General features: G+C 45.6%; 2 protein-coding genes across 2 annotated transcripts in view; one reads left to right on the top strand and one right to left on the bottom strand.

The window, feature by feature from the left end:
* Window positions 1-416: 416 nt before the first annotated feature.
* Window positions 417-2,772, bottom strand: LOC129812737 (uncharacterized). The gene has a single exon (XM_055864567.1). It carries the CDS (start codon window positions 2,279-2,281, stop codon window positions 1,616-1,618), a length of 666 nt encoding a protein of 221 aa, XP_055720542.1. The 5' UTR covers window positions 2,282-2,772; the 3' UTR covers window positions 417-1,615.
* A 12,038-nt stretch (window positions 2,773-14,810) lies between these two features.
* Window positions 14,811-26,054, top strand: part of plcb2 (phospholipase C, beta 2) — a 29,131-nt gene continuing 17,887 nt past the window's right edge. Inside the window, exons 1-14 of the mRNA XM_055864563.1 lie at window positions 14,811-15,666; window positions 15,965-16,042; window positions 17,227-17,295; window positions 18,311-18,451; window positions 20,552-20,631; window positions 20,716-20,769; window positions 21,027-21,102; window positions 21,256-21,356; window positions 21,554-21,720; window positions 21,928-22,074; window positions 22,375-22,532; window positions 23,287-23,369; window positions 23,574-23,658; window positions 26,002-26,054. The exon at window positions 26,002-26,054 is cut by the window's right edge and continues 149 nt beyond it. Of these exons, the coding sequence (XP_055720538.1) occupies window positions 15,583-15,666; window positions 15,965-16,042; window positions 17,227-17,295; window positions 18,311-18,451; window positions 20,552-20,631; window positions 20,716-20,769; window positions 21,027-21,102; window positions 21,256-21,356; window positions 21,554-21,720; window positions 21,928-22,074; window positions 22,375-22,532; window positions 23,287-23,369; window positions 23,574-23,658; window positions 26,002-26,054 (1,376 nt within the window). The 5' untranslated portion in view covers window positions 14,811-15,582. The remainder of the gene's footprint in view (window positions 15,667-15,964; window positions 16,043-17,226; window positions 17,296-18,310; window positions 18,452-20,551; window positions 20,632-20,715; window positions 20,770-21,026; window positions 21,103-21,255; window positions 21,357-21,553; window positions 21,721-21,927; window positions 22,075-22,374; window positions 22,533-23,286; window positions 23,370-23,573; window positions 23,659-26,001) is intronic.

The following is a 26,054-nucleotide window of genomic DNA, read 5'->3' as shown; positions in this document are numbered from 1 at the left end:
AACTGTGGCTTGCCTGCTGTAAAACTCAGATTTAATGAAGTGCTAGGCTCACATGAAGACATTGACAGTAAACTGACTGTGCTTTGAGCTGTCGGACTAATAATTGGCCGGAATATTACTGGTTCTTTCTTCAACTGGTTAGCTGATAAAGAGTGAACTATGTCAACAATAATCCCTTTGACTGGATAGAGATATAATATACCTAATAATCTGATATGTATCATATTTTACCAGAGGATAATTAGACTAGGCGGTTTTAAAACAGCTTCTATCAAACTCCAAAACATCAACACTTGATATTTTTTTCCATGTACGATTTCAGCTCACTCAAAATAAAATAATGTTTAATATTAAAGGGGTTATTATTAAGTTGCTTTGCATCTGCTTTGCATGTAAAAACAAAATCTAATCGAAGAAACATTTTATAGGACGTTTATTTTCCTTGTGATTTAGACCTAAGTGACATAGTCTTAATAAAAAGTATCTAATTAGACTAGAAGTTAGATCAAGGCCAAAGGATGTACACTATCTGCCCTATATACATGACCAAATACACAATACATTTACATGGTTATATGCACATATACCTGAGCTTAACTCAATAATACAGGTTCCTATATACCAGGAATCCAGATGTATCCGTGAAATGAAATATAGAGGACACAATGCTTTGTAAATGCATTCCTGTTGTTCAATAGCTCGGCCAATCAATGGCAATAATAAATGGCTATGCTATTGAATAGAATTGGAGGCCCATAGTTTATGCGTAATTTACATATCCTGCAAACCACGGGCGTATCTCCTGTACCAGTTAAAGCTAGAATCCTTAAGTGCTAAATTGTTTGACTTATTAAGGATATATACCCATTGATTCTCGAAAAATTGAACTTCTAAATGCCTCAGGAGCTTAGTTCAACTGACGTACCTCACCAGAACCCAACATATAAGCTTGTTTTACCCCAATGTTTGTAAACAATGTAAATAGTAACAAACACTGTATAGCCTCAAAACATGGTTAAACTAGATTTTTTATATAATGAATGGCCAGTCCCTGCACCCATACCTCTGTCTATAACTTTGAGAGTGGTTACATTTCTTCAGGCCCATCCCTTAGCGTTTTACCAAAACAGAAGTGGGATGCCGCTTTGTTATTGTTTCAATTAAGGATTCTAGCTTTAAATACAGGCGTATGTCATGTCCTTGTCCATAATATGGATATAAATAAATGACCTTGGTGGAGATGTCCAAAGGAAAGATGACGTAGGCCTACATCAATTAATGCATAGCCTAAAGTAGCCTAACAGAAAACGCATAGTGTTTTAGGGAAAAACAACATTCCTTTGAAGCAGTTTGTCTATAATTGTCAGTCATACTCATTCAGATTATTGGTATATAACATATCAATAAAATACGTGCATGAAGCCTGTGCAATTCTCGCAGCATCCTCTGTTCTTCGACATCTGTTCCACGAAGACGCCTGTCTGTAGGCTATTATATCCGACCGCAGCATAAGTCTGTCAAACACTGGTTAGATCCCTGTTTAAAGGCCTGGCCAGTCTCATTTGTGCAATCACTGTTGGCTCGTGGCGGAGGTGCGCAGCTGAGCCTTTGAGGTTTAAGGAGCAGCATCTGCAGCTGCTTGATCCGCACTGCCAGTAGCTGGTCGGTCCGCATCCTTCTCCCCTCTCTCATCATGCATGGTGTTGTGTGCTCCAGTGCGCAACGAACCCCGATTGTCCCCAGTGAGCTGAGACGCTTGACTGTCTCTCCCCACAGTGTTCGGTCTATCCGCAGTTTGTGCGGCTGTGTGGCTTTGAGTAGACTCGTAGAGCCGTTTCGGTTGCGAGTGAGCACTTTCTGATAAAACACCGTCGGAGATGATGGCCGGGCTCTTGCTTCTGCCCTCCCAGTTAAATGCCTTGGTCTGAGGCTTTGCGCTTAACCTGGTGTCATTGACAGATAAAAGCTCTGTCTGTGTAGAGTTAGTGTCTAAGACGTTGATGCTTGTGGAGCTGTTTGTTGAGATGTTAGCGGAGGCTGTGACCTCCTCCGGCACCACCGGCTTTCCCGCTGGAGAGGATGCGCTCGTTGGCTTCCATATCAAGCTGTAGTAAATGGCTAGAATGATGGCTGCTAAGGACACAGACAATACATATGCGAAGACAGTGGCTAGTCTCACCCACTTTTTGTTCGTCTTCGCAGCCATCTTAGCCTTTTTGTCCCCCGTATAGGTGGCAGGTTTGCCCCTCTCCATGTTGGGCATAAAGTCCCGCTCTCTCATATTGCCCCGATTTTTCCCTCGATGCTCTACCACCCCGTCCGTCTTGAAGGTTTCTTGTTATCCACAATACAAGAGAACACAGGAACCTATCCGGTCGAGAGAAGACGTAGAGCCACAGCCTTACTGTGGACCGTCCGCGCTCTTTGACTGTCTATTTTACTTCTAAATATATTTTGGGTTCATTCATTTCATCCTAGAAGGCACTGCGGTTTGTCTCAGAAACCCAGTGCAGCATTGCGTTTCATCATGGACATCACGGATGAGGCAAGCAGCTCAGTGGCTCTTGTGATTTTCAGCATCCGCCAGCAGAATCCCAGACAACCAATGTTTATTCCAACAATATTTCCTAAGGAATCAGCAATATAGCGAATCAGCAGTAAAGGATTCGATGTAATTTATTAAAACGATTAAGTGAGACCATACGGTAGGCCTACACAACTGTCTGTACGGTTGCCTACAACAAACGAAGTGAATGGCTCAGCTAAAAATACTTAAGGGTGTGGGGGGGTGGGGGGGTGAAGGTTCTTAAAGAGCCAGCAGCTATGCAGCGGGCTGGATTAACTAATGAAACGTCACCAAACGCGCAGCTCATGACAAAACTACTTGAGTAAATACATATATTTATGCGCATGGTGTAACTGTCCAGAGCGAGTAGCCTATGTTTACATATTGCATATCCACATCAACGTGGAACTGGTGACTAGGAATTTATAGTTTGTGATGATCTAGAGACCACTACTGAAGGCTGAAATTGACACATTTAGCAGTCCCAACGCTTGCTGCCATGGCGCGCATGATTTCAACCCATTATGATTTCAGCACCTTGGACAGTGGCCAGTAGCTGATAATTACGCGATAGTCCTACAAGTGCATATGGCAACAATTGGTCCTAAATTGGCAGAGCAGTCGGACATTGCGTGAAAAATATTTCATATAGCATATGTGAATTAAATACAAACCTTTTATTTAAACATAATTGATTTACGGATTGAGTCAATAGCTTGAAAGGTCAGCTGTTTAAACAAATATGTTAGCGTCTGCGAATCATGGCAGCTCATGGGATCATCTGGGATTATTTGACTCATACCTACTGTATATGTTCTTAGATTAACAAACAGGTTCACATATCTTCTGAGTGCCATTTCTAAATAATGTCTTAAGTGTAAGAATGTAGGTTCATCTCAGACCTCTGGGAGCCCATCAAATCATTGCGTGCGCGTGTTCATATGGGATAGCCAGTGGTATTCAAACTTTTTCAGCGAGGACCCCATTTTGTCCTCCAGAATTTCTGGCGACCCCATTTTTTCACCAATAATTTCTTGCTGACCCCACCCTTCCCCAAATCTAATGACACAACCATAAAATCGTAACATTTTGATTTTTACATGAACAAATAACCAAAATGAAAAGAAACCAATATATACATTTACTCAATACATTTTTATTTGTCAAATGATCTTTATCAAAAACGTTGTATATTGTCCCATACAATAATCTCTACTGGTAATTTAATAATTATTTGTATTGCTATTTTTTGGGGGCTACCCCACTGCAGTTCCCCTGCAACCCCACTATGGGTCGCGACCCTGACTGTGAATACCACTGCTCTTCTAGGCTCTAGTTCATCTGTGCCCAGCGTATGGTCAGGTAACACATTACACACGTTCTCACCCAGCTAGCACAGTGGATCTGGGCCGATTCCGGCTGAGATTCGGGGCACTCGGGCTGAGAGTCAGACTTGACCGACGTCATGTGGCCTGAGTCGGCAGTATTACTTATGGCTAGGATGCGGGTATTGAGCTCGGGCCGATTCCGGTGTGAGTTATCTGGCCCAAATGTATTACATGGGGCTCGGGGCAACTCTCTGATAGAAGATTACACAGGCTGCTTTATATAAATAACATTTCATAATTTATTTTTCCATATTTTCTCATTGTTTCTGTGATCAAAAAATACATGTAACATTTCAATGACATTCTTTAAGTGTCCTGTTTAAGTTGTATTTTAGTATTTTGATACTTTGTGCAAGGCAATTGATAAGCATTAAAGACTTTGTGAATGGAGCCTCCCGAGTGGCGCAGCGGGCCAGGCGAATGCACGCTGACACGGTCACCAGGTGTACAGTGTTTCCTCCGACATAACATTTTTTTTTGGTGGATGCGTATAATTTGTATGCATAAAATGTATTATAGTAATATTTAAAATGATTAACATTTACATTTAAGTCATTTAGCAGACGCTCTTATCCAGAGCGACTTATCCAGAGCGGCGGGGGTCAGAAGGATTACTTATCCTATCCTAGGTATTCCTTAAAGAGGTGGGGTTTCAGGTGTCTCCGGAAGGTGGTGATTGACTCCGCTGTCCTGGCGTCGTGAGGGAGTTTGTTCCACCATTGGGGTGCCAGAGCAGCGAACAGTTTTGACTGTGCTGAGCGGGAACTGTACTTCCTCAGAGGTAGGGAGGCGAGCAGGCCAGAGGTGGATGAACGCAGTGCCCTTGTTTGGGTGTAGGGCCTGATCAGAGCCTGAAAGTACGGAGGTGCCGTTCCCCTCACAGCTCTGTAGGCAAGCACCATGGTCTTGTAGCGGACTAAACCGGGTAATTGTGTATACATTTATTTACATTTGCATCAGGCCGATTCTGGGAAGTCATTCATTTTGATTCCGGGCCGAGTCCGAAACCCGATTCTGTCCCGATTCAATCAGTTCCAGCCCCCCGGAAGAGGCCGCTTCTGGGCCGATTCCTCATTGCTAGCTGGGCAGGTGACTGGGGGCTTGACTGACTTATTTGCCTGCTAGATTTAGATGAGGAGTGTAACGACTCCCACCCAAGGTGGCTCCCCTTCCTGTTCGGGTGGTGCTCGGCGGTCGTCGTCACCGGCCTACTAGCTGCTACTGACTTTTCCTCCCCCTCCCTTTTGTTGATTATTGACACCTGTTTGTGGTTAGGGTGATTTGTGGGGCTTTATTACCCAGCAGCCCGGCCTGAAGTGATGCCTGAAGTGATGCAGTCAGTCTCTCCTCAACTCTTAGCCAAAATGTGCCACTCTGTTCTGGGTCAGCTGCATCTTAACTAGGTCTTTCCTTGCAGCACTGGACCACACGACTGGACAATAATAAATATTAGACTAAACTTGAGCCTGCAGAACTTGCTTTCTGGAGTGTGGTGTCAAAAAAGCAGAGCATCTCTTTATTACAGACAGACCTCTCCCCATCTTTACTACCATTGAATCTATATGTTTTGGCCATTACAGTTTATAATCTAAGGTAATTCAGCTGAGGTCTAGAACTTAAGGAATGATTTGTACCAAATACAATGTTCTGGACCTGTTTATTACTGGCCAACCATTCCAAAACAGACTGCAACTCTTTGTTAAGGATTTCAGTGACATCATTAGCTGTGGATGTTGATGCGTATATGATTTAATTATTAGCATACATGGACACACATACTTTGTTTAATGCCAGTGGCAGGTCATTGGTAAAAATAGAAAAGAGTAGAGGGCCTAGAGAGCTGCCCTGCGGTACTCCACACTTTACATGTTTGACATTAGAGAAGCTTCCATTAAAGAAAACCCTTTGAGTTATATTGGTTTTATTTGATTGCTAGCTCTGAAAAGCTATAACACATATGTTTTTTCAACAACAGGTTATGGTCAGTCATGGCTCTACGTAGTACTGTGCGCCTCCCATATTCTGTTCTGGACTTGGGGACTGTTAAGAGACCTCTGATGGCATGTCTTGTGGGGTATGCATGAGTGTCTGAGCTGTGTGCTAGTCATTTAAACAGACAGCTCGGTGCTTTCAACATGTCTTTACCTCTCACAAATAAGTAATACCACCTGGGTGGCGCAGTAGTCTAGGGCGCTGCATCGCAGTGCTAGCTGCGCCACCAGAGTCTCTGGGTTCGCGCCCAGGCTCTGTCGCAGCCGGCCGCAACCGGGAGGTCCGTGGGGCGACGCACAATTGGCATAGCGTCGTCCGGGTTAGGGAGGGTTTGGCCGGTAGGGATATCCTTGTCTCAGTATGTAAAAAATGTAATAAAATGTATGTAATAAAATGTATGCACTCTACTGTAAGTCGCTCTGGATAAGAGCGTCTGCTAAATGACTAAAATGTAAATGTAAAGTAGTGATGAAGTCAATCTCTCCTCAACTTTGAGCCAGGAGAGATTGACATGCATATTATTAATGTTTACTCTCTGTGTGCATCCAAGGGCCAGCCGTGCTGCCCTCTTCTGAGCAAATTGCAATTTTCCTAAGTCCCTCTGTGGCACCTGACCACACGACTGAACAGTAGTCCAGGTGCAACAAAACTATAGGCTGTAGGACCTGCCTTGTTGATAGTGCTGTTAAGAAGGTAAAGCAGCGCTTCATTATGGACAGACTTCTCCCCATCTTACCTACTGTTGTATCAATATGTTTTGACCATGACAGTTTACAATCCAGGGTTACTCCAAGCAGTTTAGTCACCTCAACTTGCTCAATTTCCACATTATTTATTACAACATTTAGTTGAGGTTTAGAGTTTAGTGAATGATTTGTCCCAATCACAATGCTTTTAGTTTTTTTGGGTAATATTTAGGACTGACTTATTCCTCGACACCCATTCTGAAACTAACGGCAGCTCTTTGTTTCAGTCGCTGTAGTAGCTGATGTGTATAGGGGCGGCCTGTAACCTAGAGGGCAGCAGGTAGCTTAGTGGTTAGAGCGTTGGACCAGTAACCGAAAGGTTGCTAGATCGAATCCCCGAGCTGACAAGGTAAAAATCTGTTGTTCTGCCCCTGAACAAGGCAGTTAATCCACTGTAAATAAGAATTTGTTCTTATCTGACTTGCCTAGTTAAATAAAGGTTTTTAAAAAATAAACAAATAGTGTTGAGTCATCCGCATGCATAGACACACTGACTTTACTCAAAGCCAGTGGCATGTTATTAGTAAAGATGGAAAAAAGTAAGGAACAGCTACCCTGGGGAATTCCTGATTATGTTGGAGAGGCTTCCATTAAAGAACACCCTCTGTGTTCTGTTAGACAGGTAACTCTGTACCTGTAATATAGCAGGAGGTGTAAAGCCGTAACACACAACACGTTTTTCCAGCAGCAGACTATGATCGATAATGTCAAAAGCACCACTTAAGTCTAAAAAAACAGCCTCCACAACCTTTTTATCATCAATTTCTCTAAGTCAATCCTCAGTCATTTGTGTAAGTGCTGTGCTTGTTGAATGTCCATCCCTATAAACGTGCTGAAAGTCTGTTGTCAATTTGTTTACTGTAAAATAGCATTGTATCTGGTCAAACACATTTATTCCCAAAACTTTACTAAAGGTTGGTAACAGGCTGATTGGTTGGCTATTTGAGCCAGTAAAGAGGGCTTTAATATTCCTAGATAGTGGAATGACACTTGATTCCCTCCAGGCCTGAGGGCACACACTTTCTAGTAGGCTTACATTTAAGATATGGCAAATAGGAGTGGCAATATCGTCTGCTATTATCCTCGGTAATTTTCCATCCAAATTGTCAGACCCCTGTGGCTTGTCATTGTTGATAGACAACAATACTTTTTTCACCTCTACCACACTCACTTTATGGAATTCAAAAGTACAATTCTTGTCTTTCAAAATTTGGTCAGATATACTTGGATGTGTAGTGTCAGCATTTGTTGCTGGCATGTTATGCCTAAGATTGCTAATTTGCCAACGAAAAAATCATTAAAGTAGTTGGCAATATCAGTGGGTTTTGTAATGAATGAGCCATCTGATTCAATGAATGATGGAGCAGAGTTGGCCTTTTTCCCAAAATGTAATTTAAGGTGCTTCAAAGCTTTTTACTATCATTCTTTATTTCATTTATCTTTGTTTCATAGTATTGTTTCTTCTTCTTTTTATTCAGTTTAGTCACATAATTTCTCAATTTGCAGTATGTTTGCCAATCGGTTGTGCAGCCAGACTTATTTGCCATTCCATTTGCCTCATCCCTCTCAACCATACCATTTTTTATTCAGAGCTGCTAGGAGTACTGGGAGGAGGAGTCAAGCGCAGAGAGCAGGTATTCAAGAACGCGGATTTATTTCCAGTGGACAGGGAAAATGATCATGCCCAAAACACACGGGCGCATGAAAATACCAGTCCAAACACACAGGACTAAACTGTCCGGAAAAATATAAAATCCACATAACAATCCAACACCAAATAACAGAGAAACAAGCCCGCACAAAAGCCAGCGGGCTTACTGCCCTTAAATAGCCTACCCACAAAACTAAACTCAAAACAGATGCACCCAATCAGCCCAAACTAACAGAAACAAAAAGAAGAGAATCGATGGCAACTAGTAGGCCGGTGACGACGACCGCCGAGCGCCGCCCGAACAGGAAGAGGCACCATCTTCAGCGGGATTCGTGACAGTACCCCCCCTCTGACGCGCGGCTCCCGCAGCGCGCCGACCCCGGCCTCGAGGACGACCCGGAGGGCGAGGCGCAGGACAATCCGGGTGGCGACGGTGGAAATCAACCAAGAGGGAAGGATCTAAAATGTCTCTCCCCGGTACCCAGCACCTCTCCTCCGGACCGTACCCCTCCCAGTCAATGAGGTACTGCAGGCCCCTCACCCGGCGTCTCGAGTCCAGAATAGCTCGTACTGTGTACGCCGGGGACCCCTCGATGTCCAGAGGGGGCGGAGGGACCTCCGGTACCTCACCTTCCTGAAGGGGACCAGCTACCACCGGCCTGAGGAGAGACACATGAAACGAGGGGTTAATGCGATAGTAAGAAGGGAGTTGCAGTCTATAACACACCCCGTTTGTCCTCCTCAGTACTTTAAATGGCCCCACACACTGCAGACCCAGCTTCCGGCAAGGCAGGCGGAGGGGCAGGTTTCGGGTCGAGAGCCAGACCCTGTCCCCTGGTGCGAACACAGGGGCCTCACTGCGGTGGCGGTCAGCGCTCTTCTTCTGCCGTTCACTGGCCTGCCTGAGAGAGTCCTGGACTGCCCGCCAGGTCTCCCTAGAGCGCTGTACCCACTCCTCCACCACAGGAGCTTCGGTCTGGCTCTGATGCCACGGAGCCAGGACCGGCTGGTACCCCAGTACGCATTCAAATGGCAACATGTTAGTTGAGGAGTGGCGGAGTGAGTTCTGGGCCAACTCTGCCCACGGGACGTACCTCGCCCATTCTCCTGGCCGGTCCTGGCAATACGACCTCAGAAACCTACCCACTTCCTGGTTCACTCTTTCCACCTGCCCATTACTTTCGGGGTGATACCCAGAGGTAAGGCTGACCGAGACCCCCAGACGCTCCATAAACGCCCTCCACACCCGGGACGTGAACTGGGGACCTCGATCAGATACGATATCCTCCGGCACCCCTTAGTGCCGGAAAACGTGGGTAAATAGGGCCTCCGCAGTCTGTAGGGCCGTAGGGAGACCAGGCAATGGAAGGAGACGACAGGACTTAGAAAACCGATCCACAACGACCAGAACGGTAGTGTTCCCCTGAGACGGGGGAAGATCAGTCAGAAAATCTACCGATAGATGAGACCATGGCCGTTGTGGAACCGGGAGGGATTGTAACTTCCCTCTCGGCAGGTGCCTAGGAGCCTTACTCTGTGCGCATACCGAGCAGGAGGAGACATAGAGTCTCACGTCCTTAGCCAAGGTGGGCCACCAGTATTTCCCCCTAAGACCCCGCACTGTCCTCTCAATCCCCGGATGACCCGAAGAAGGTAGTGTGTGAGCCCACCGAATCAATCGATCATGGACACCAAGCGGTACGTACCTAAGGCCAGTCGGACTCTGGGACGGCGCAGGTTTTACCCTCAACGCCCGCTCGATGTCCGCATCCACCTCCCATACCACCGGGGCCACCAGACAAGAGGCTGGAAGGATGGGAGTCGGATCGATGGGCCGGTCATCCGTGTCATAGAGACGAGACAGCGCGTCGGCCCTAGTGTTGAGGGAACCTGGTCGATAAGAGATCGTAAATCTAAAGCGTGTAAAGAACATGGCCCACCTAGCTTGACGCGGATTCAGTCTCTTCGCCGCTCGGATATACTCCAGATTGCGGTGGTCAGTCCAGATGAGGAAAGGGTATTTAGCCCCCTCAAGCCAGTGTCTCCACACCTTCAGGGCTTTTACCATAGCTAGTAACTCCCGGTCCCCCACATCATAGTTCCGCTCCGCCGGACCCAGCTTCTTAGAAAAGAAAGCACAGGGACGGAGCTTCGGTGGCGTGCCCGAGCGCTGTGATAGCACGGCTCCAACACCAGCCTCGGGCGCATCCACCTCCACTATGAACGCTAACGAAGGTTCCGGATGCGCCAACACGGGAGCCTCAGTAAACCTTGCCTTCAACTGGTTGAAGGCTCCATCTGCCTCGGCCGACCACCGTAGACGCACCGGCCCCCCCTTCAGCAGTGAGGTAATGGGCGCCGCCACTTGGCCAAAACCCCGGATAAACCTCCGGTAGTAATTGGCAAACCCTAAAAACCGCTGCACCTCCTTTACCGTGGTCGGAGTCGGCCAATTACGCACGGCGTTAACACGGTCACACTCCATCACCACCCCCGAGGTGGAAACCCAGGAAGGAAACGGCTGGTTTGGAGAATACACATTTCTCAGCCTTGACGTATAGGTCATGCTCCAGCAGTCGCCCAAGCACCCTGCGCACCAGGGAGACATGCGCGGCGCGTGTGGCAGAATAGATCAAGATGTCATCAATATATACTACCACACCCTGCCCCTGCAAGTCCCTGAGAATCTCATCTACAAAGGATTGGAAGACGGCTGGAGCATTCTTCAACCCATACGGCATGACGAGGTACTCATAGTGGCCTGATGTGGTACTAAACGCTGTTTTCCACTCGTCTCCTCCCCGAATACACACCAGATTATACGCGCTCCTGAGGTCCAGTTTTGTGAAAAAACGCGCTCCGTGGAATGATTCCATCGCCGTAGCGATGAGAGGTAGTGGATAACTAAATCCCACTGTGATTGAATTTAGACCTCGATAATCAATGCACGGACGCAGTCCTCCCTCCTTTTTTCTCACAAAAAAGAAACTCGAGGAGGCGGGTGACATGGAGGGCCGTATGAACCCTTGTCCCAGAGCTTCCGTGACATATGTCTCCATAGCCAACGTCTCCTCCTGTGACAATGGGTACACGTGACTCCTGGGAAGTGCAGCGTTCTCCTGGAGGTTTATCACGCAATCCCACGGTCGATGAGGTGGTAATTTGGTCGCTTTTTTCTTACTAAAAGCGATAGCAAAATCGTCATATTCTGGGGGAATGCGCACAGTGGAAACCTGGTCTGGACTCTCCACCGACGTGGCACCGATGGAAACTCTCCCACACCTACCTGAACACTCATCTGACCACCCCTGAAGAGCTCCCTGTCTCCAGGAAATGAGGGGATTGTGAATGGCTAGCCAGGGAACCCCCAACACCACTGGAAACCCAGGTGAATCAATAAGGTAAAAACTGATCTGCTCCCTATGATCCCCCTGTGTTACCATGTCCAGCGGAATCGTGGCCTCCCTGACCAGCCCTGACCCTAGTGGTCGGCTATCTAAGGAGTGCACAGGGAAAGGAGGGTCTATCTGCACCAACGGAATACCCAACCTACGGGCGAGTCCGCGATCCATAAAACTCCCAGCTGCGCCTGAGTCGACTAGCGCCTTATGCTGAAGAGAGGGGAAAAACGCAGGGAAAAAAATAACCAAAAACATGTGACCGACAGGGAGCTCTGGGTGAGTCTTGTGCCTACTCACCTGAGGTGGCCGAGGAGTATTCCGCCTGCCATCCCGACTCCCAGATGGACTCCTCCAGCACCGGTCCGAAGTGTGTCCTCTCCGGCCACAGTAGGTGCAAGTAGGTCCAACGGAGTTGGAGCGGGAGGGCTGGGAGGTGGAATTGACAAGACCCCCTCTGAACGCCCGCGGGCAGCTAGCAGGTTATCTAGTCGGATCGACATGTCTATCAGTTCATCGAGGGAGAGTGTGGTGTCCCGACAAGCTAGCTCCTGGTGGACGTCCTCCCGGAGGCTGCAACGGTAATGGTCTATTAAGGCCCTGTCATTCCACCCCGCACCAGCAGCCAAGGTCCGGAACTCTAAAGCGAACTCCTGGGCTCTCCTCGTCTCCTGTCTGAGGTGGAACAGACGCTCACCCGCCGCTCGGCCCTCCGGTGGGTGGTCGAACACCGCTCGAAACCGGTGGGTGAACTCCGGGTAGTGGTCCCGAGCCGAGTCTGGGCTGTTCCAGACTGCGTTGGCCCAGTCCAGGTCCCTACCCGACAAACAGGAGACAAGGAGGCTTACACTTTCCTCACCCGAGGGAGTCGGACGCACGGTAGCCAGGTATAGCTCAAGCTGGAGCAGAAATCCCTGGCATCCAGCCGCTGCTCCATCGTACTCCCTCAGGGGGGGTGAGACGCAATGTGCTGGACCCAGCCGATGACACTGGAGGAGTGGGTTGTGTCGTCTGCAGGGGAGCTGAAGGGGGCGTTTGGAGACCACTCCTCTCCCATCGCTCCATCCTCTCCATCATCTGGTCCATCGCTGACCCGATTTGATGGAGGACAGCTGTATGATGATGGACGCGCTCCTCCATAGTTGGGAGAGGGGTGGTCGCTGCTTCTGCTGACTCCATAGGTGGTGTGGGCTTCTGTCAGAGCTGCTAGGAGTACTGGGTGGAGGAGTCAAGCGCAGAGAGCAGGTATTCAAGAACGCAGATTTATTTCCAGTGGACAGGGAAAATGATCATGCTCAAAACACACGGGCGCATGAAAATACCAGTCCAAACACACAGGACTAAACTGTCCGGAAAAATATAAAATCCACATAACAATCCAACACCAAATAACAGAGAAACAAGCCCGCACAAAAGCCAGCGGGCCTACTGCCCTTAAATAGCCTACCCACCAAACTAAACTCAAAACAGGTGCACCCAATCAGCCCAAACTAACAGAAACAGAAAGAAGAGAATCGATGGCAGCTAGTAGGCCGGTGACGACGACCGCCGAGTGCCGCCCGAACAGGAAGAGGCACCATCTTCGGCGGGATTCGTGACAATTTTTCAATTCCTCATCAATCCACAGGGATTTAACAGTTTTCAGTAATTTTCTTAATGGATGCATGCTTGTTAGTAACTGGCATAACTAATTTCATAAATGTGTCAAGTGCAGTGTCTGGTTGCGCCTCATTACACACCACAGATATTCGTTACATCTTCAACATAGGAATCAGTACAAAACGTTTTGTATGACCTCTTAAACACATATTAGGGGCCTAAGCCTTTGGAACTGTGGTTTTCCTAGATATGGCTACTATATCGTGATCACTACATCTGATGGATCAGGATACTGCTTTCAAGCAAATTTCTGCAGCATTAGTAAAGATGTGATCAATACATGTTGATGATTTCATTCCTGTGCTGTTTGTAAATACCCTGGTAGGTTGACTGATAACCTGAATCAGGTTGCAGGCACTGGTTACAGTTTGAATCTTTTTCTTGAGATGGCAGCTTGATGAAAGCCAGTCAATATTTAAATCACCCAGAAAATATACCTCTCTGTTGATATCACATATGTTATCAAGCATTTCACACATGTTATCCAGATACTGACTGTTAACACTTGGTGGTCTGTAGCAGCTTCCCACAAGAACGGGTGTTTAGGTGAGGCAGATGAACCTGTAGCCATATTACTTCAACGGTATTTAACATGAGATCCTCTGTAATCTTTACAGGAATGTGGTTCTGAATATAAACAGCAACACCTCCACCACTAGCATTTGTGTATTTTCTGTCAATGTTATAACCTTGTATTTCTACCACTGTATCATCAAATGTATTGTCTAAGTGAGTTTCAGAGATAGTCAGAATATAAATGTCCTTTGTTACTGGCAAGTTGTTAATTGCATGAACCTTCTTTGTGAAGCTACATATGTTGACGTGGGCTATTTTGAGCACTTTTCTGGGATGCTTGCTTGATTTCATTGCTTTACTGGGAAGCTTAGCAGAAGTAGATATTCTCATGTCTTTTATGCTAGTGCAGGGTGAGCTGCATCCAGTGGTCTTCCTACTAGAGCACACCTCCTCAGTGCTCACAGCATAAATCTGGTTCATAGGCACATGATTGCTGCATACAATAGCTGTAGGATCAGCAGAGGCATTCAAGGCAGTTAGAGGGACATACATTAGATTAATTACATGGCGTCTACCAATGCCCCTGCTATAATGTACATTTGCCAAAGCATTATGATGACTCAGCGACACAATGGTAGGGGGTAACTGAGCTGGGCTTGGGTCATGAATCACATACAGGTACTTTTGACTTAGAAACTCTACAGTGTAAATGCTGGATACTGTATGTTGTACATACTGTATGCTTTTATTGCTGCCTTGGAAATATTGCCATACATCAAGTTTCCCCTTGAAAAGTGTGAATGATGTGGTATTTGATCTAATATAATGTTATATTTGATCTAATGTAAGTAAGACATTATTACTAGGCCTACCACAAACACTCCTGTCCTTATGTAACTTGGGTCCTCCTATCCCTATGCAATTTTCCTAAAGTATTGCTCTCAAGTGGATATTTGCATATCATACAAATTACAGGGAACAGTCAGAAGCAATGAATCAGCATTAATCAGTGCCCTCTCTGCCACCTCTGGCCATCTAACATGATACAGTACATTTCATTTCTCTACACCACATTATTAAAAGCAAATTAAAATCAATATACCATTAGATCAGTAATCCATCAGATAGAACAACCATCCTGGCAAATGTCTCTCGATATTGTACAGTATGCAGTCTACATTTGGGAACTGATTGTTCTGTCCAGCAGCATGCTGTGATTGGGTTGTAAAATATGTGTCTGGAGAAGAGGAAAAACATTAACAGACTAAATTAAAGCTCAGGTCCATGGAAGTTCAGTCATTATTTGCCAGTGGCAAGGGGTGATCAAAATAAATTAGATTTGTAAACAGAATACTAATTCATATCATCATCAAACATTTTGTGCATTCAGTCTCACACTATTTAAGTTAGATTTTCTGACAACCCTTTCACCAAGTCAAATAATGTCATTTTTATTGCTGGGCTCATTTGCAATGCATATTTGTTGGGGTGCCTCCTCCCTTGTCATCCCTACCTGTGTCTGACTGTAGCTACAGTACATCTCTCCAAGGGCACAGTGAGAGTACAGGTAGGGTTGATCAGTCACTGTTCAGCTCCATGGTGTAGAGGGGTCGGTCACCTCCACCAGTCACACAACAGGAGAGGAAACAATAGAGGGACCAACACAATGGACAAGAGACGATATACTCTGGAGCCACCAGAGGTCAAACTCTACTTGGTCAAAGGAGACAGGTTTACCAAATGGTCAGAGGTGAGTTGGCTACTCTTGAAAGTGCAGTAAATTCCTGGAGATAATCTTCTATTGAAAACAAGTTAATTAGTTCACTTTGAATGAGAATCATAGAAAGATCTCTCCAAAATACATTACATTTACAAAGACTCCATTGATGTAAAACATCCATTACAATTTACAGTGTTGCCTCTATAAATAATACAAGTTGGTTGTTCTCAAGACCCTGAGCTATAGCTCTGTCACAAAACTAGCTGGGCCAAGTATAAGTTCTGTGATAAGGTTTGCAATAACTCAAAATGTATTTCTCCTCAATCAGGAGTCAACCAAGACTGTGCCTGTCACCATGAAGATGGACCCTAAGGGCTACTACCTCTACTGGACTAACCAAAGCAAGGTAAGGTAACACAAGTGACATTGCACAATGAGATAATTACTGCCAAATAATTGGGTTATAGTGAGTAAATATTGCCACCTTATATAATCTGCCTGGTTGCTTAGTTGAGCAGTTTAGATCCTTATGTGTTAAATCCAGACCATATGAAATGTGTTCTGGCTGCCTCAGGCTCCACAGCTCTAGAATGGGGTCCGTCAGGCTGTGGGATGACTTAGAGCCTCAACCGCTGTAACCACAATGTACTGTATGTTAACAGTGAATTAGATTTAGCTGAGGAATGGTTTAGAGCGTTGCATTGCGCCTCACAGTCCCAGCAGCCTTGTGGACTGTATTGATTGAAGCTGATGTGGGTTTTACCAGCCTGCTGCGCTGCAAAGATGAATTCAGAACAATGTTCATTGGGCTTCTCTTCTCTCTTTCTCTTTACTATAGTGCTCTCTCTCTTTTGCTCTGTCTTTCTTTCCCTCTCTCTCTCCTCTCTCTCGGCACCTTCTGGTCTGCAGTACATTCTGATACCCAATGAGGCTTAAATACACACGTGTGCTTACAGTGTGGGAGCTTCCATACAGAGTATTCATGCAAGTAATAGAAAAGCATATTACAGTTTAATATGGGTGAAGCCTATCTCTTGATGCAATCATAACATAATAATTGTTTTATCATAGTCAGAAAGATATAATTTGTTTTCTCAGTATGCAGTGGGTTCTACTTTACACTGAGTGTACAAAAAATTAAGAACAGCTGCTCTTTTAATGACAGACTGACCAGGTGAATCCAGGTGAAAGCTATGATCCCTTATTGATGTCACTTGTTAAATCCACTTAGTGTAGATGTAGTGGAGGATTTTTAAGCTTTGAGAGAATTGAGACATGGAGTGTGTATGTGTGCCATTCAGAGGGTGAATGGGCGAGACAAAAGATTTAAGAGCCTTTGAACGGGGTATGGTAGTAGGTGCGAGGTGCACCGGTTTGTGTCAAGAACTGCAACGCTGCTGGGTTTTTAACGCTCAGCAGTGTTAAACAAACAGTTTCCTGTGTGTATCAAGAATGGTCCACCACCTAAAGGACATCCAACCAACTTGACACAACTGTGGGAAACATTGGAGTCAACATTCCCCGACAAATTGAGGCTAGTCTGAGGGATCCCACTCAGTGGGTTTTAATTTTAAAATTCCCCATTCCTAGGAGACAGAGTTCCTGGATGTTGCAAACATCAGAGATACCAGATCAGGAAAATATGCAAAACTTCCTAAAGTAAGTACCATTATGTAAGAGCTATAATGATTTCACTGCTGCGTGATCCACTCAATACAACCATTCTCTATCTGTTTGTCTGTAAAAACCTCTGCATGCATTTGGAAGTGTGTTGTATAATTGAGGTGGAATTTGCATTGCAAAATCAGCACTAAACACAATGCCAGTGCACACACACACCCAGACACACACACACCCAGACACACACACACCCAGACACACACACACCCAGACACACACACACCCAGACACACACACACCCAGACACACACACACACACCCAGACACACACACACACACCCAGACACACACACACACACACCCAGACACACACACACACACACACACACCCAGACACACACACACCCAGACACACACACACACCCAGACACACACACACACACAGTGTTAGTGATGTGATTGCAGCCAATGCGAGAGCCCAGCTGTGTGATTTCTGTGCTGCAGATCAAGCCTTAGAGAGATGATTGAGTTTGACAGTTTGAATTTCTCCCACTGCTTTCTCCCACACTGAGCTGTCTCCATAGAGAGTTTCAGTATGCAGCCATTACTCCCTACTACTGGGGGAGATCACAGCTATTCCCTGGGGGATAAACAACATCATCCCCATAGCTGGTGTGCCATCTATCGATGCAGTCTGTCTTATGTGTTGTCGTCAAGGAGAGCAGTTGCCATGGATACTGTATCAAAACAAAGTAGCATGTAGCATCATTGATCTGTTTGTACTGTAGTAGTTGAGGACATAATAACTCCCCAGTTCCTCTGCTGAGCTGCTGCTCTCATGTTTCTCAGCTCTGGTCTGGAGTTTGCATGCACTGATTTGCCTGGTCAGGCTTGAGCTCCCAGGCGTCCTGTGTATGGAAAACAGACACCAGGCTGCAGCAGCCTCATTTCCCTCTCTCCAAACAGACATTGCGATAACATAGGTACATAGGAACAATTACTTGTGGTCACTGGAATTTAGGTTTTACAAATGTCTGTCCGTTCTCATCAACAGCACCCTAAAGTCAGGAATGTGTTCAACCTGGATTTTCCAAACAGCGACCATCTAGTCAAAACCCTGACTGTTGTCACAGGCCCTGACATGGTGAATTTGACTTACCACAACTTCTTTGCTTACAAGGAGAAAGTGACACAGGTAATACACACTAATAATCCTTACATCGTTCCATCTTCTTTACAGCAACATGATATAACCAGAGCTTATACTGCCCGTACTGCATGTAACATAACTTCAAATGATTAAGTGTCAATAATATATATATATATATATATATATACACTGCTCAAAAAAATAAAGGGAACACTTAAACAACACAATGTAACTCCAAGTCAATCACACTTCTGTGAAATCAAACTGTCCACTTAGGAAGCAACACTGATTGACAATAAATGTCACATGCTGTTGTGCAAATGGAATAGACAAAAGGTGGAAATTATAGGTAATTAGCAAGACACCCCCCAAAACAGGAGTGATTCAGCAGGTGGTGACCACAGACCACTTCTCAGTTCCTATGCTTCCTGGCTGATGTTTTGGTCACTTTTGAATGCTGGCGGTGCTCTCACTCTAGTGGTAGCATGAGACGGAGTCTACAACCCATACAAGTGGCTCAGGTAGTGCAGTTCATCCAGGATGGCACATCAATGCGAACTGTGGCAAAAAGGTTTGCTGTGTCTGTCAGCGTAGTGTCCAGAGCATGCAGGCGCTACCAGGAGACAGGCCAGTACATCAGGAGACGTGGAGGAGGCCGTAGGAGGGCAACAACCCAGCAGCAGGACCGCTACCTCCGCCTTTGTGCAAGGAGGTGCACTGCCAGCGCCCTGCAAAATGACCTCCAGCAGGCCACAAATGTGCATGTGTCTGCTCAAACGGTCAGAAACAGACTCCATGAGGGTGGTATGAGGGCCCGACGTCCACAAGCGGGGGTTGTGCTTACAGCCCAACACCGTGCAGGATGTTTGGAATTTGCCAGAGAACACCAAGATTGGCAAATTCGCCACTGGCGCCCTGTGCTCTTCACAGATGAAAGCAGGTTCACACTGAGCACATGTGACAGACGTGACAGAGTCTGGAGACGCCGTGGAGAACGTTCTGCTGCCTGCAACATCCTCCAGCATGACCGGTTTGGCGATGGGTCAGTCATGGTGTGGGGTGGCATTTCTTTGTGGGGCCGCACAGCCCTCCATGTGCTCGCCAGAGGTAGCCTGACTGCCATTAGGTACCGAGATGAGATCCTCAGACCCCTTGTGAGACCATATGCTGACACATGCACATTTGTGGCCTGCTGGAGGTCATTTTGCAGGGCGCTGGCAGTGCACCTCCTTGCACAAAGGCAGAGGTAGCGGTCCTGCTGCTGGGTTGTTGCCCTCCTACGGCCTCCTCCACGTCTCCTGATGTACTGGCCTGTCTCCTGGTAGCGCCTGCATGCTCTGGACACTACGCTGACAGACACAGCAAACCTTTTTGCCACAGTTCGCATTGATGTGCCATCCTGGATGAACTGCACTACCTGAGCCACTTGTGTGGGTTGTAGACTCCGTCTCATGCTACCACTAGAGTGAGAGCACCGCCAGCATTCAAAAGTGACCAAAACATCAGCCAGGAAGCATAGGAACTGAGAAGTGGTCTGTGGTCACCACCTGCAGAATCACTCCTGTTTTGGGGGGTGTCTTGCTAATTGCCTATAATTTCCACCTTTTGTCTATTCCATTTGCACAACAGCATGTGAAATTTATTGTCAATCAGTGTTGCTTCCTAAGTGGACAGTTTGATTTCACAGAAGTGTGATTGACTTGGAGTTACATTGTGTTGTTTAAGTGTTCCCTTTATTTTTTTGAGCAGTGTATTAAACATAATGAGATAGGTAAATTTACTCTCGATGTTTACATACCTATCAGCATCACCTTACCACCAACATTTGTTTAAGTGATATTCGTTGCCTGATTCCATACTGGCTCTGCAGCTCTATCCTCAGGTCAACCACTAACATATAAGCATTAATTTCCACCACAAAGCAGCCTCTGTCCTTGCCCTCTTTTTGAGTTTACGACTACAATATCCGGTTTTAATAAACTCTAATGAAAATAACAATTGATAGACAGTCAACATTGCGTGACTCTCTCTTCCGGAAGCACAGATTAGTTCCATGCCCCCTAGTGGTCACAAATAAAACAATATTATCAGGACAAGTAGTAAATCCAGACAGCTATTTCATGCAGCTATTGTGTGATGTTGTAGAACTGGGCTGCTGATATCCTGTCCATTGCTTACAACCCATCGAGGAACAACGCATGCAGACAAGTCTTCATGGAGAAAATGTGAGTGGATATGGTCCGGTCTCTCTATGTTGTTAGCCTGTGAATTAGATGCCTTTTTTTTTTTGATTAACCTCTCCATTCTAGGTATGTCCGCATCTCCCTTCAGACCAATAAGGATGGCAAGATCCCTGTCAAAAAGTGAGTAACAGACAATGTCATGTAGAATTGGTTTTACACCTACACTCTTAGAAAATAAGGTGCTATTCTTTGGCTGTCCCCATAGGAGGGTTCTACATGGAGGGTTCTACCTGGAACCAAAAAGTGTTCTCCTATGGGGACAGCTGAAGAACCCTTTTGGAACCCTTTTTTTCTACCAGTGTACAACAGTTGAACAGATTCAGTCAATTTAAACTACATTCAAGCCTCTCATTTGTTGTCTTTATTTCCATCCTCAGTATTTACAAGATGTTTCCAGCTGATAAGAAGAGGGTGGAGGGAGCTCTAGCTTCAGCACACCTCCCCAAAGGAAAGGTCAGAGAGAAACCCCTGTGTTTTTCAACAGTCACATTTCTGGGGTCTGCACCCATGTAGTCCAAGTACTTATCGTAGTCCTTTTTAAAGGTGTATAATGAATTATTTTCAGTAAAGTGTCATAATGTGACAGGCTGTTGTGTGTTCTCTCAGGGTGACACTATGAAGCCGGACGTCTTCACTGAAGCTGCTTTCAAGCTCTTCCTGATGAGTCTTTGTCCCCGGCCTGAGATCTATGAGATCTTCACATCCTAGTAAGTAACATTCATACCTACCAATTGGAGAATACAGGCATGAGGTGATGCCAGGTGTAATTGTCATCATGTTCTCCTCAATGGTTGGACGGTCGAGTGTCCAGCTCATGCATTAGTTCCCTGGCTCAGGGTTTGTCTGGGCCCTGGCTGATGTAAGATGCTGTTGATGTGATTATCACGGCTGATTGTCCCTCCAGCTCTGCCAAGGCTAAGCCCTACATGACCAAGGAGAGCCTGGCCAAGTTCATCAACGAAAAGCAGCGTGACTCCCGCCTCAATGAGGAGCTATTCCCCCGGTTCAGACCTGACCAGGTGAAGGCCCTAATCGAGAAGTACGAGCCCTGCTCCTCCAACTCCAACAGAGGTAAGAGACACATAGATACAGTTTGATTACTAAAGGTCAGGACAGAAGAACTAACATAGAAGCCTAAATCATCACATTACTACTGTATTAGCCAATCTTCATCATTGATTACACTGTATTCCCAATCGTTACTGTATTCTAAATCCAGTGTTTTATAGAAGAGAGATGTGTAACACTGTTATAATATACAGGTATCTTATTCTACAGGTCAGATTTCTCCGGAAGGTCTGCTGTTCTACTTGATGGGGCCTGAGACATCTGTGGTCATACTGGACAAGCTGGCCAAGTGTCAGGACATGAGCCAACCGTTGCCCCACTACCTCATCAAGTCCTCCCATAACACATACCTGACGGGTGAGATGAGAACAGTCTTTAAACTCTCACACATTTCAACAAAGCTATGGTACACAAGGTTGTATCAAAGTCTACTCAGAGCAATGCAAATGGAAATTTCTATTTTTCTTATCAGAAAATGTGAGCCCAGAGCTAGTAGTAGAAGCAATAGAAAGACAATGGCTGAATAATCATTGACAATCCTTTCTGGTTATTTCATTAATTGAAATGACTGGAAATCTTATAGACTGAGGTTTTAATGTGTTTTTGAGTGGTCTAAAGTGTAAAATGACCCCCAAAAATGTTGTGATTCCTCCACAGCTGGTCAGTTTTCTGGCGTGTCGTCTCCAGAGATGTACCGCCAGTGTCTGCTGGCCGGCTGCCGCTGCCTGGAGCTGGATTGCTGGAAGGGAAAACCACCGGATGAGGAGCCTATCATCACCCACGGCTTCACCATGACAACTGAGATTCTGTTCAAGGTCAGGTGTCAGTCAGCCCTCATCTCTCAGTGCTGGACAGTGCAATACTGTAAACCAAATATTCATACATTTTCAAAGGAATATACAACCTCTTTTTGGGGGATTCTAGCCTTAGCCTCAACTCAATGCTAGAGAACAGTCCTACTGATCCAATATGGTGCGTGCCAACCAAAGACAAAGCATCTTACTAAATGTACACCATTGACCCATTGTGACCACTGTTGCAGTCCCCATTAACACAGCCCTGATTCATTAAGACTCACAGACAACAGAGATAGTGTCACTAATGCCGGGCCCTGACTGTTACTGTTACGCAACGGTAGTCCAGACCAAAGCACCTACAGTAACAGTGCCCCAGGAAGCGGCCCCTGCTTTACGTCTCACAGTGACAGCTTCCTTTGTGGCTCTGCCAGCAGGTGTCAATAGAGACACAGCACAGAGTGTCATGTTGGGCCTGGGCACTGGAGCCCGTGTGCAGCACGGCAGCCTTAGCACACCACACCATACGTCCCCTGGGCCCCTCACTCAACACTGCCATTTAAGGGCATCCAGAGCTCCGCTCTAACTGGCACACAGACCAAACCAAACGCCTCAGCATTGTTTACTGTCAAACACGGATTTCCTCCAGCCTTGATGATGTTTGGCCTGCCTCCAGCTCGTTTAGCTGGGTCTGATAGGGTGGTGTTGATACTGCCAGTCATGCTGTGTGTCTACATAGAGTCCAGATTGGTCTGTCTGTTTGTCTGTGTGACAGGATGTGATTGAGGCCATCGCGGAAAGCGCCTTCAAGACGTCACAGTACCCCGTCATCCTCTCCTTTGAGAACCATGTGGACTCGTAAGACAATGCATTTCACTCCTCTTTTTAAATTAAAAACATGCAAGTTTAGCGTTCTCCACACCAAAAAAGCAGTGCCCCTACCATCACAAACATTTTTTGTGGTTCTTAATATCATGTGACTATTTATATCATATGATTGAGCCTGTAACCTGCATGTAGACAATAATTGATTATCATTGAAGTTGTATTATTTTTTTCCAGGGTGAAGCAGCAGGAGAAAATGGCTAACTACTGTAAGACCATATTTGGAGATATGCTGCTAACGGATCCTTTGGACAAGTACCCTGTGAGTGGGACTGTCTATTAGGAACTGACAAGTCCATTTGTCTCAGTCATATCCATTCATAGACAAGCCATATTACTTTTTATCTGTTAAACATAGTGTCCCTAACTTTCCATGGTGTCACTATAGTCTGGCGTTCGATCCGGGAGCCCTATAGGACAGCGCACAATTGGCCCAGCGCTGTTCCGGGTAAGGGAGTTTGGCCGGTGGGGCTTTCCTTGGCTCATCGTGCTCTAGCGACTACTTTTTGACAGGACTGGGCGCCTGCAAGCTGACTCCAGTCGTCAATCGAGCAGTGTTTCCTCCGACACGTTGGTGTGTATGACATCCGGGTTAAACGAGCAGTGTGATAAGAAGTAGGCAGCCAGGCGGGCCATGTTTCAGAGGATGCATGACTCGAACTCTTGCAGAGAAGAGCCAAGAGACCTAACGCGAGGAGAAAATGGTGTAAAAAATACACTTGTGGGCATACCACGCTGAGCACGCCTTTTCAGGGTCGGGCCTGCTTAGTACTGGGACGGGAGACCGCTTGGGAAAACCAGGAGCCATAAGCTAAAATATATATGCTATATATATATATATATATATATATATATATATATATATATATATATAGTACCAGTAAAAAGTTTGGACTCATTCAAGGGTTTTAATTTATTTTGACTATTTTCTACATTGTAGAATAATAGTGAAGACATAAATAACACATATGGAATCATGTAGTAAGAAAGAAAGTGTTAAACAAATCTAAATATATTTTATAATTGAGATTCTTCAAAGTAGCCACCCTTTGCCTTTATGATAGCTTTGCACACTATTGGCATTCTCTCAACCAGCTTCACCTGGAATGCTTTTCTAACAGTCTTGTTGGAGTTCCCACATATGCTGAGCACTTGTTGGCTGCTTTTCCTTTACTCTGCGGTCCAACTCATCCCAAACCATCTCAATTGGGTTGAGGTCGGGTGATTGTGGAGGCCAGGTCATCTGATGCAGCAGTCCATCACTCTCCTTCTTGGTCAATTAGCCTTTACACAGCCTGGAGGTGTGTTGGGTCATTGTCCTGTTGAAAAACAAAGGATAGCCCCACTATGGGCAAACCAGATGGGATGGCGTATCGCTTCAGAATGCTGTGGTAGCCATGCTGGTTAAGTGTGCCTTGAATTCTAAATAAATTACTGACAGTGTCACCAGCAAAGCACCATCACACCTCCTCCATGCTTCACGGTGGGAAGCACACATGCAGAGATCATCCGTTCACCTACACTCACAAAGACAAAGTGGTTGAAACCAAAGTCTCTTCTTATTGTTGTCCTTTAGTAGTGGCTTCTTTGCAATTTAACCATGAAGGCCTGATTCACGCAGTCTCCTGTGAACAGTTGATGTTGAGAAGTGTCTGTTACTTGAACTTTGTGAAGCATTTATTTGGGCTTCAGCTTCTGAGGCTGGTAACTCTAATGAACTTATCCTCTGCAGCAGAGGTAACTCTGGGTCATCCTTTCCTGTGGAGGTCCTCATGAGAGACAGTTTCATCATAGCGCTTGATGGTTTTTGTGACTGCACTTGAAGAAACATTCAAAGTTCTTGACATTTTCTGTATTGACTGACCTTCATGTCTTAAAGTAATGATGGACTGTTGTTTCTCTTTGATTATTTGAGCTGTTCTTGCCATAATATGGACTTGGTCTTTTACCAAATAGGGCTATCTTATGTATACCACCCCTAAGTGTCACAACACAACTGATTGGCTCAAAGACATTAAGAAGGAAAGAAATTCCACAAATTGACTTTTAACAAGGCACATCTGTTATTTGAAATGCATTCCAGGTGACAAATTCTTGAAGCTGGTTGAGAGAATGCCAAGAGTGTGCAAACCTGTCATCAAGGCAATGGTTGGCTACTTTGAAGAATCTCAAATATAAAATATATTTTGATTTGTTTAATACTTTTTTGGTTACTACTTGATTACATATGTATTATTTCATAGTTTTAATGTTTTCACTATTATTCTACAATATAGAAAATAGTACAAACAAAGAAAAACCATTGAATGAGTAGGTGTGTCCAAACGTTTAACTGGTACTGTATATATACGGTCTATGTCCTCAGTTTAATGAATTTAAAGACCGAACCTTCACCCTCACCACCTTTTCCTGTTTCACATGACTACTACAGTTGACTCTTATGAGCCTCTGTAGCCTTCTACTCTGATTTATGTGTTAAGCTAACCAATATTTACCTTCCCTGAACAGAGCACAAGTATGTGTGTTGCCACCTGAGTGTGTGTGCGTGTGTGCCTGGCCTCCTTCCCTGAAGTGTGTTTTCTCCCATGTGTGTGTGACTGAGCAGATGAAGCCAGGTCTGCAGATCCCCAGCCCAGCAGAGCTCATGGGGAAGATCCT

The sequence above is a fragment of the Salvelinus fontinalis genome, chromosome 16 (genome assembly GCF_029448725.1).
Source record: "Salvelinus fontinalis isolate EN_2023a chromosome 16, ASM2944872v1, whole genome shotgun sequence".
In the NCBI taxonomy this organism is placed as follows: Eukaryota; Metazoa; Chordata; class Actinopteri; order Salmoniformes; family Salmonidae; genus Salvelinus; species Salvelinus fontinalis.
This window is presented reverse-complemented; position numbering and strand designations above follow the sequence as displayed.